At 35.7% G+C, this 11,500-nt stretch overlaps 1 protein-coding gene and 1 pseudogene across 18 annotated transcripts in view; both read right to left on the reverse strand.

The window, feature by feature from the left end:
* The window catches only part of LOC120076320 (ARM repeat superfamily protein), a 90,228-nt gene extending 78,931 nt beyond the window's left edge, over positions 1-11,297 (reverse strand). For 4 of the 17 annotated variants that reach the window (XM_090312785.1, XM_090312782.1, XM_090312776.1 and 1 more), the window contains exons 1-7: positions 10,668-11,260; positions 10,167-10,415; positions 9,917-10,077; positions 9,030-9,095; positions 5,775-5,892; positions 5,542-5,651; positions 4,532-4,627 (exon numbers count right to left, since the gene is read on the reverse strand). In XM_090312785.1, coding sequence (XP_090168911.1) covers positions 4,532-4,627; positions 5,542-5,651; positions 5,775-5,892; positions 9,030-9,095; positions 9,917-10,077; positions 10,167-10,404 — 789 coding nt within the window. In that variant the 5' untranslated portion in view covers positions 10,405-10,415; positions 10,668-11,260. Of the gene's footprint in view, positions 1-4,531; positions 4,628-5,541; positions 5,652-5,774; positions 5,893-9,029; positions 9,096-9,916; positions 10,078-10,166; positions 10,531-10,554 lie in introns of all 17 variants that reach the window. The other 13 variants (XM_090312777.1, XM_039030100.2, XM_039030097.2 and 10 more) reach the window with 12 other exon arrangements.
* On the reverse strand, positions 2,592-3,906 carry LOC150036549 (rho GDP-dissociation inhibitor 1 pseudogene; annotated as a pseudogene). The gene is made up of 2 exons (XR_016529146.1): positions 3,900-3,906; positions 2,592-3,721 (listed from the first exon to the last, which is right to left on the reverse strand). The product of XR_016529146.1 is annotated as a rho GDP-dissociation inhibitor 1 pseudogene (transcript).
* Positions 11,298-11,500: the final 203 nt, after the last annotated feature.

An 11,500-nucleotide genomic window follows, 5' to 3' on the forward strand; every position in this document is an offset into this window, starting at 1 on the left:
TGTTGGCCAAAGTGATCACCTCCTCGTTTTCCAGATAATGGTTTATATTGTGGTCAGAAACCATCTCAAAAAGTCTAACAATGTTGAACAAATCATCAAGCTTGTGCTCATCTTTAAGTCAGAGAAGAGAATAGTGTCATCGGCAAACTATAGGTGGTGTATGTTTAAGGATGATTTTCCCAAGGAAAAGCCTTGTATCACATTCCTATTTGCAGTGTGAGCCATAAGTCGACTAAAGCAGTCCTTAACGAAGATAAATAGGAAGGAAGACAGGGGGTCCCCTTGACGGAGGCCTCTAGTAGCACGGATTTTGCCTCTCAAACGACCAGTGACGATGATAGAAAAATTTGGAGACAAAATACATCCCCCAATCCATTTCCTCCATGTAGGGCCAAAGCCCTTATTCAGCATGATTCCATCAAGGAAATCCAAATCGACCTTATCAAAGGCTTTTTCAATGTCAAGTTTTATGATCACCCCTTGCTTCTTTTTTCTATTCCAATCATCAATGAGTTCGTTAGCAATCAAGAAAGCATCAAGGATTTGTCTACCAGACACAAAAGTGGACTATTATTCTGTGATGGTGGATGGAAAGACCTTGAGTCTTTCTGAGAGAACTCTAGCAATGATTTTGTATATACAGGAAATCAAACTAATATGGCGGGTAATCTCCAACAATTCTAGCATCTAATTTCTTTAGGATGAGGCAAATATAAGTCCCGTTTAAGCTAGCATTGATGATACTTCTCCTAAAAGAATCTTGGAACACTCATAATTTCGGATTTAAGGATGTTCCAAGACTTTTAAAAGAATTCTGCTGTAAATCCATCTGGCCCTGGTGTTTTATTCGTCCCCAAATCGTGGACAGCTTATAAGATTTTAGCCTTCGTGAATTCCTTTTCGAGGTCTTCAGCACGTTGATTGGAAATAGGCTCCCAATTAAGATTAGTTGGAATGTACCTGCAATCCACTTTTTTAATGTATAATTCCTTGTAGAATCGTATGAATTCCCCTTCAATTTCAGAATCAATGACTAAGCTTCTGCCCTCTGCTGAGAGTATCTCATGGATGGAGCTTTTCCTTCTTCAGGTAGCAGCCACACGGTGAAAGAAACTTGTATTGACATCACAATCTTCCAGCCATTTTATCTTGCAACTTTGTCTCCACAGAGCTTGAACTGGCTGTAAAGTTCCAAATTCATCCATGGAGTCTAAAATAGATAATTCCACGATAAGTTGATCCCTCTGGCTGCTAATACTCCTATAAGTGATTTTGTTCCATTCTTCGATAATGTTTTTAAGACTCTTAGGAGGGCATTTGGAGCAATGAGTTAGTTATTATAATCCTAAGTTATTATAGTCGGATTATGATAGTTTGCATTTGGGGTGTAGATTATTTTAGTTTGGATTATAATAGTATGTGTTTGAGGTGTAAACTATTTTAGTTTGAGAAGGAAATAGTAAACACTATAGCAAATAATAAAAAAATAAGGTAAAATAGTAAAAACTGTAGTAAATAGTAAATACTGTAACAATTGGGGATTTTGAAATAGTATTGATGTAGCTAATTGGAGATTTTGAAATAGTTTTTACTGTAGCAAGAGGTGGTTATTATATTTTGATGATAACCCCTTACCCCAAACGCCCCCTTAAGCTTTTGGATAAACCCATGTCCCGGTTTGACCCCTTAAAGGAGTATTAAGCCACCAATATTCAATGATAGGGACGAAGTCAGGGTGTTGCAGCCAAGCATTTTGGAATCTAAAAGGTGTCGGTCTCCATTTGTTTGTGCCAATGCTGAGCTGAATGGGGAAATGGTATGAACTTGACCCTTTCAAGGCATTTTACCATGGCATTAGAAAACTTTGTAAGGAGAGCCTCCTTTGCAAGGAATATATCAATGAGAGTGTGAGTGGGGGATTCTCTATAATCAGACCAAGTGTAAAGACCATTAGATGGAGGAAGTTCCACAAGAGATTCTTGATCGATGAAGTCATTAAAAAGTCGCATTTCTCTAGTGGGTCTTCTATAATTCGATTTTTCTTTAGTCCATTAAATAACATTAAAATCTCCTCCCAAAAACCAAGCACCGTAGCATAGATGCGACAAACCTCTAAGCTCCCAGAAAAGGGGCTTCTCCTCTATTTTAGTTGGTCATGTATACCTGTGAGCCAAAAGGAAAATCCAACTGCACAAGTAACAAGAAAGGAGAGGGAGAAAGAATCTTTTGTTATATTGGAGATCAAGAAGGATGGTTCATTCCATAACATAAGGATGCCACCAGATGACCCATTTGATTCAAGGCTAGCCCAACCCACATTCCTAGCACTCCAAATCGATCTTTTATGAAGAGTTTGCCAATCGAGTCTGTCTTTGTTTCTTGAAGAATGACCATAGTGGGATTGTGTTTGATAATAAAACTTCTGATAAGAGCTCTTTTATCAGCACACTCCAATCCTCTTACGTTCCAAGACAAAATAATCATAAAGAGGTGTTCAACCCACCTTGTTGTGAAGAGGAAGATGGCTTATCATATGTGATAATCGACGAAAGGTTAGATATCTCTCTAATCCACTTGTTTTGTTTTCTCAGTTCCTTGGCTTGCTTGGTTAGCTTTGCTAGAAGGGGAAGGATTCCAAAACCCATAGATTTTAGCCAAGGTATGACCACCTTTAGGTACTCAGAGGGATGTGAGGTTGGTTCATACAGGAGGTGTTCGGCATCTAGGCACTTATAGTGATCCATGTAGTAATCCTCTGTGATGGCATCTTGGTTGTTCTGTGTTGTAATCACCTATAAAGAAGAGGGGTTATATTGGGCAAGAGGGTGAGGGGTGGAGGAGGGGGAAGATGGTACTAGAGTAGAAAGGTAGGGGTCGGAGAGACCCTCGTCAGAGTCGAGGTCCAGGGTTGAGAATCATTGGTGGAGTGTTTAGTGCCTGTTGTGAAGATTGTTTGTTTATCGGGGGAATTAAGGGCTAAATTTGGTTTATTATAGGGTTTGTATGGGTCTGGGTTAGTGAAAGGATTTGGTTGAGAAGATGAGTTCAAAGTTGGGTTGACGTGGTTAGCAAATGGGTGGGAAAATGGGTTGTGATGTTGGGCTGGGTTAAGTGGGTAAGTAGCATCAGGCTTTTTGCATAGAGAAAGTTAAGAAACATCTTTGTAACACCGTTTGTCATCATCTTTTAACTTCAGCTTTGTAGAGTAAATACCCCTTGCAAGTACACCAGAAGAAGTGGTTTCCTCCTCCAAGGTTTCAACATATGGTTCGCGTTGAGAGGAGCAAAAGTATATAAAGTTCCTTACATCTGATCGACTATCAATCCTCCTCTATAGATTTTGTTTGAGTAAGACAGGCCTGGGACAATATTATGTATAACCGTAAACGTCAAGCTAAGTTGATATCAAAGTCCCTCTTGAAAAGTGAAAAGAACACGAGCACTTTTATTTTCATTTAGAGGCAATGGAGTATTGATTTCCCCAAATTCATTAGAAATAATTTCAATGGAATGTAACTTGGCTTCAGGTTCTCTTTGTTCACTCAGATCACTTTCTAAGCAACCAAGCAATTTTTCTTTCCACCTTCTTAGGCTTTCATCATCCTTGTCCTTCTCAAGTTGTTCCTTGAGCGAAAGCAGAGGCCCTGGAGTAACCCATTTTTATCATCAACCTCTTCTTCTCTGACCTTGGATTCCTTACTCTGCTTTTCTCTCCATAACTCTTTTTATAAGAAACAATATCATTGTTTGATTGAATGATCTATCCAAAGAGGTAAAAAAGGGCCCTTCTATAGCAAATATATATATATATATATATATATATGTCCTTTTTTTAAAACGAATACAATAAGAAAATTCAAAATGTTACTTCGTTAACTTTTTTTGAAAGGGAAACAAACTTTTCATTAATATAATGAAAAGAGCCAACGCTCAATATACAATGATACATAGCAAAATAAGATATGAAAACATAAACCAATGCTCAATATACAAAATACAAAATGTTACTTCGTTAACTTGAGGAACTCAAAATCTAGTGTAAGATAACAATTAATCTTGAGCCAACAAGAGTGTAGCTCAACTGGCATAGAGTTTATATTATCGACCTTGAGGTCTGAGGTTCGATTCTCCCACCCCACTCTTTAATACCTTTCAAAAAATAACAATTAATCTTGAATGACAAAACCAAACTCATCTGATATGAGTTGAAGATTTTTTTAACAAGAAACGAAACGTTTCATTGATGGTTTCATTGATGTAAACTCTCTGAGTGAGGGAATGGCAAAAAAAAACTGATATGATATGTGTTGAAGATGTTCATAGGTATTTAAACAACACACTCATTAATCTAAAGGCAAGTTATTTTAAGCCAAGTTTAAATAAATGAAACTAGTACCCACTAAACATTTACAAAGAATAACTTTCATGCCAAAACTTTATTTTCAAAAAGTTAGTAGATCTCATTTGATCTCAAATCAGGTATCACAATATCTCCAAAAAAAAAAAAACATAAATAAGAAGCTGTACAAACCTCCTTGGAAAGAGGCGCTTTGGTAATGGCATAGTAATCAAAGAATATCTGTAGGGTCGAAGGGTCCTCCAAAACTGGCTTCCAAGAAGATGGAATCTGCAAGGCCACCGGACATAATCCATGATCATCCCAATCTCTTTATATTTATTGCATAAGAAACATTTCATCAGTGAACAACCAGTTAAAAGAAAAATGAGGAGGATACTAGATCTCCTCCTACCCTCAGAAAAGAGAGATTAGAAAAGATGTGCTTCAGTTAGCATTACTCAGGAAATATATATTGTTGGAGAACCTCATAACAACAAACTAGATCGATGGTACACGGGCATCTCCACTCTTAGCTTCAAATTGTCAAGTTCCTTTCTGAACACAAACCTCAATTATCAACCATAACAGTAATATGTTGCAAGGCCTTAACTTTGCTAACAAAATGATCATCCTTTTTGATGTCTACATCGCTTATAAACCTGAGCAAACAAATGTCTAGGAAATTGCCAGGTCTGCGCCACCTAAGGCCAAAACTTTGAAACAACTCACCAAATTTAACTAAAAAAAGAGAGAGGGAAGGGGGAAAAACAGACAAACGAACAAAAAAACAACCATAACAGTAATATGTCACAAGGCCTTAACTTTGCAAACAAAATGATCTTCCTTATTGATGTCCACATCGCTTCTAAACCTGGCAAAAAGTATGTCTAGGAAATTGCCAGGTCTGCACCACCTAAGGCCAAAACTCTGAAACAACTCACCAAACTTAACTCAAAAAAAAGGAAAAAGGGAAGGGGAGAAAAGCAAGCAAGCAAACAAACCAAATTTAACTAGACTGCTAGAGTACTTATAAGTGAAAAACGAGCGCTAAGAAACTTCACATCACTCTCATAAAGGGCACACCATAAAAGAACAAACGTAGCGTCTATTTCATGAATTTGTTGCCGGTGTTATGCTTCCCAAGACTTCCAATCTTCAACAACAATATTAAATGATAAATGGTAGATAACTAAACTAAATACCTGAACAGTACCAAACTCTTCTGAGCTTTCATCAATGGAGGTCCCAACAAAATCAAAAGATAAACACTTAAGCGACAGAGAAAGTGCTAATTCTTGCAAACGACCAGCTACTGTATGCCATACAAAATAAAATCCATTAGTTAACAAGCTAAATTTCTAAGATAGGAAGGTTCAAAGAATTCAAAAATACTGGGTTTTGTCATGATGACAACTCAGCAAGATTAGCACGTTACCATCGTTCTTCAACTGACATAAGGATGTTAAAGATATTTGGAAGATTTGGAACAACGCTTGGTCCCTGAAGGAACAAGCCACTCTCCGATGATTTGTTGAAGGGAATCCTTGATTAGGCTAAAAATTCAACAAGTCAATAGAAGAACAAGTTGCTGATCTCAAAAAAATTAAACAAAGTATATAATAATTATGTGCAATATGAAATTCAACTTAAAAGTGCCTGAAAAGCAGAAAAAGAAATAAATCCACATTCTTGCAGGCAACCAATTAGAACTACATAACATGAGCAGCAAAATAGGTATACTGATTCTGAATGCAAACTTGCTGTTTCATACAAAATGAGAATTTTTATTAATCAAATGTCAATCATTACAACCTAAAAGATGTGGAGGATGAGTGATCCTCTATGAGGTCCGAGGAGGGAGAGAGAGTCCGCGTGTGTGACATTACACCACTATAAATATAAAAATTTAAATTTAAAAACTAAATACACGAAAGCCCCCAAAAAGCCAATAAACATGCTTTCCTCCAACAAGTATTTGAACATAACCACTGTCTAAAATCTTCTGAAATTGTCTTCACCTACAATCAACAAGTAAAAGTTTAGTTTCTAATCCTCACAAATATGATCTAGAGTGAACTCAAAACCATGTAGGAAAATTATCGACATAGAAATCTTCCTATCCTAGCAATAAGTAGTAACAAGTCTAATTACTCTAGGCCAATTACTAGTACCTACACACAAAGCCATTTGTTTTAAATAAAAGCCTACATTGTATTTAGAAGAAATGAAATACCAAAATTTAGATGAGGCTTAAAAAATCTTATCTAAAAAACTAGAATACAAAAACAAAGTTTGGGAGCATGGAAATGATTTTTTTTTTTTTTTTTTTTTTTTTTTTTTTTTGGGAATAAGAAACAATTTTATTGATTGAATGAAATATCCAAGGAGATACAAAAGGGGTTCATTTTATATGGTAGACATAAGGAGCATAGAAATGAATTTAATAGAAATAGAATGTTTCAAATGAAGAAATATAAAGTATTAGACACCTAAATGGAAGCTAAAATTATTACTCCATCTAAAAACTCGGAAATTTTTGCACTTGTCTTCAAATTCTTTGTTTCCAACCATATAATCTATTCAACTAAATAAACAAATATATCCAGCCAGCCATTGTCTAATACAATCACGGATTAATACTTTTAACCTAATTAAAATACCAGCCCCAACAAAAGAATAAAAGGGGAAAAGCAAAGCACGTTCATATAATAGGCATGTACAAATAAATACACTTGCAGTTACTGTGTACAATTGTGCAATCATGCTATTTTACATCACATCTACTTCAACAAGTAGAAAAATTATAAAGAAAAATTCAAACATAACATTGAATGAAAATTTTTCTTTTTTTTACATAAAAACAATTGCATTGATAAATGAAATAGGGGAGCAAAAACTCGAAAGGCCTATTGATGAATTACAACAAGAATTTCTAAGTTAAATAAGATAAGCTATAATGGGCAAATGGATGCTTAATTTTGCACCAAAAGAAGCAAGTAGAAAGAACCATATTCGTATCCTTGAATGACAAATAACATTAATGAAAAGGAATACATACATGAGCTGATTGGAGTCCTTTTTTGTGATTTTTTTAAATAGGATCCTTTGTATAGTCACCATTAGTAATAGTGCGTTTTTTTTTTTTCTTTTTTGTATTGCCCACTTCTATTTTTTATGTATCTTTATGAAAGTTTGGTTTTTCATCTATATTTAGTGATTGTGCACAAAGTGGCGACTTTTTCTTATAAGAAACGAGTAATGTATGTATGTATGTATGCCAAAGAGGATACAAACAAAAGAACACCCCCCCCACCCCACAAAATATATACTATAAATGATTTGTGGAATTTTTCTATTCTATATACAACTAACTTGTGAAAGAATTTAGGAAAATCTCAGCTCAAAACAAATCTTCAGAACAACATACACACTTCCATGTACGCAGATAGCAGCTAAGCATAAATAAATAATCAACTCATTCAACTAACATGTTATATACATATATAAAGCAACCAAGCACAAATAAGTAATCAATTCATTCAACTGACACATCACAAAAAGTGGAGATAAATAAAAATCGAGCCCAGATTTCTTCTAAACTGTCACACCTACCATCTGCAGCCTAACCATAACAGACCAAAAGTCTAAGAACAAACGTGTTTATCCACAATGCAAGAATTTCCATTAGCAGTTGACTCCATTCTCGTGTTAATGCATGAAAGATGTCACTAAATAATAATGATAATAAATTGCTCCTCTTGTTTCTTATCCACACTGTCCAAATTATCACCCAAGTTCCTCAAGAATTCACAATTTTTCCTACTCCTAATAGTCAAAAAACATGAAAGGTAGAATAAGTCTCCCTCCCACTAAGGAGAAGGACCTGCAACCAAATAAAACTAAAAACCTTCCAAGAATCTTGGAGCCACTAACTACACAACACCAAACCACTAACTACACAACACTAAAATTTGCAAAGGAAAAACAAACAATCTAATGTATATCTCAAAAGTCCAAGCTTGAAAACTTAATATCACATGATGTAGTGAGTTAGCTTGATAGCTTTGGTTAAGTTCCTGTGAATTCCTTGGATAGAATGATTCATTAACAGCAAGCATTAAGTGGAGGCTTTAGAGGAAAGGATTTCGGGAGAAGAAGTGGACTGACTCTGAGGCAGATTGAACAAAATCAAAGCTATCTAAAAGTATATTGGAAACGTTGAGGTACTTTAGTTTAAGACGGTTCCCTATATCTGTACTTTAGTTTATGACTGTTTCCTATATCTGTGCGGAAGTGGAAATTTCATTGTCATTTTGAATAGCCCATCAAGAGCAGTAAACTTTAGAAAGTAAGGAAGCGACACTCCCAAATTGGAAGAGTGTTGCTGAGCACAAATTTTTCCTTAAAAATCACACACGTTAATTCAATCAAATGACCCACAAGAGATTATAATAGTACACTGACATGTGGTAAATTCATTCTTATGATTTTACCACCAAAGAAGTATCAAACTCAGGGTAATGGTGAACCTTCCATAAATGACTACGACATCAACAAATTATTCATTATGATAACAACTTAGTATTTTCAAGAAAAGTACGTGCTAAAGAAAAATCAACATTTAAATCTCCCTTTTCCCAAATGGAATATTCATTTTCAAATAAAGAAGGATCGCAATTAGAAAACCAACCTGATTCATCTCAGATACAAGTTGGTTCAATATCTTCAAACCAATGGCATAATGTTCTGATGTTGCCTGCATGCAAAAAGGAGGTTTATGAGCCAGTCTCCCAAACAAAAAGACATCATGTGGAGGACTAGCCAAAAAAAGATAGTTTAAACAATATAATTTCAAAAAATATGAGCAACTACAAGAATATTTTTCACAAGTACAAGGATTTTACGATCCTATAAAATGGGGCTTGTATATATTTATTATATTAAATGGTGGAATCAGGATGAATTTCAGTTTAACAACTTTATTCAATCTCCAGTTCAAATTTTTTAAGGGTGGCTGGTTGCTAATCAAATGGAACCCCTCTTAACTCGGTTTTTTGTACAAGTTGTACTGTCACAGCATACTTCTACACAGTTATACTAATTATGTTTAATAATTGTGGTTTAACAGGAAATTCGTTCAACCTAAATGTTGAATGCAGACTAAAAGATATTTGCTAGTTGCTATGCTACATGGATGATTGCATGAGACTTGCAATGAGACTTGCATGTAGACTAAAAGATATTTGCTAGTTGCTATGCTACATGGATGATTGCATGAGACTTGCATTAACAGTAATCACCAGCTAACAAAAACAATTAATAACTAACAAATAATCATAGTGGAAAATAACATTCAAGGCTAATTACAATTACGACATATATCAGACTTTTATTCTTATTGATCAGAAAATTTCCGTTAAACCTAAACCGGCTGAGACATTCTCCCACTACAACAGCCAATTAGATTAAAAATTAATGGCTTTTTTTTTTACTTGTGCTAGTGAAAAGATGGGAAGTGGACACAATGCCCGCTCTAAATATGAGCTAAGACATAGGTTTTATTAAAGATCACATCACCTGCCCCAGGAAGTTTGTAGATTCTTTAACAATGTCTCGAAATCGGTCATCGTCAAACCAACCGAACTTTGTGAGTCGGCATAGTAGCTGAATTAAAGATGCACTGACAAAAGGCTGCAAATCAGGCCCTCTGGTGGCCAAATAGTTAATAAGATAGCCTCCTACAAGTAACATTCATGACTACCCTTTAGAAAGAAAAATTAGCATGCTGATAAAAAAGTAAGTTGGTGTCAAGAGACTCGAAAAATACGAATGTCTAAACGGAGTTGCAGAGCTAGGCTATGATCGGTGACTTGTTTCAACAAACTGGAACTCGCAAGCATCAATGCATAAGGAGTCAATGCATGGTCGAGAATGTATTGGCATTGGGAAATGTAATCAGTATTCATGGAGAAGCATTTCAGAGTGTTTTCAGCATGGGCTCGCTCCACTGAGTCTTGAGAATTGTAAAGTCTTTCACACAATGCCTCTAACTGAGCTAATTCCATCACTTCTTATTCTGAAAGAACGAATTAGCAAACAATCACTGATATCTCAGCGTTATTTTCAGGTATGCTACGCAGTTCAGTTTGTCACAACATCATAGATCTTCACATTTCACATTCAATCATCCACTAAAGAAAAAAAAAAAAACTCACTTCGTTAAGAGAAATCAGCAGAGTTGGCTGTAAGCGAGCAACGCAAATCTCAGTGCATCGAGGTAAAGGCAGAACTAGAAAAAATAAAAATCAGAGACAGGCAAGAAAAATACACTTATCCTGACGTTGGTTTCTGAATTGAAGGATTTGCACAGTGAGTACGGATTCAGGATTTCTTCTTAACTTACAACGTTTGATTTCAATTTACAGCTGATATATTGGTTGATGTTATTCCGAATATCCATATACAGATAGAATCAAGTTATCATCCTCAACAACACACCAGCTAGACGTTGGCGAGCTTGTGGAGCAAAGTATCAACTTCAAGGATGAACAAAGAACGATGTACAAGCGCAGGAACTGTCCTCTTCTTCCTAGTGGATGGAAGCAAAGGACACCGATCGATTCAAAGAGGAGACTGAAGATCGCCGCAGAGATTGAAAAAAAAAAAATCAAGGATAATCAGAAGATTGAGGCGGCGACTTCTGGGACTGGAAACGTGAATGGACGAAGCTGTGGAGCTTCGATTGGTTCTCTTCTCACAGCGTCTTCAAGAGAGATTGATTGAAATTTACAATTTTACGAATAGCACAAGAAATGAAATGGCGTCTCGAAGTGGTATCAGAATGTGCAAATAAATTTACTCTCTTGGCATCAGTGTAAAATTTGTGTTTTGCAAGTCCTGAAAAACAAAATTCCATAAACCAAGAGGAAAACTTTGCAAGATTCGCTTATTTTCTTATAATTTCATGCGTCATCTGAAAATAAAATAAATAAACCTTTTTTTTCCTTTTCCTTTCGAGTTAAGATCATTTTAGCCCATGAAAAATAGTTATATAATTACACTGCATTTAGTCCTCATCACACAATCAGGCTTCGCAGCCAACTTTACCTACATCCGACCACCATCTTCGATGGCCAGCTCCACCAACTTCAACAATCTTTA

Source organism: Benincasa hispida, chromosome 4 (genome assembly GCF_027475165.1).
Source record: "Benincasa hispida cultivar pf3 chromosome 4, pf3_genome.v1.1, whole genome shotgun sequence".
Taxonomy (NCBI): Eukaryota; Viridiplantae; Streptophyta; class Magnoliopsida; order Cucurbitales; family Cucurbitaceae; genus Benincasa; species Benincasa hispida.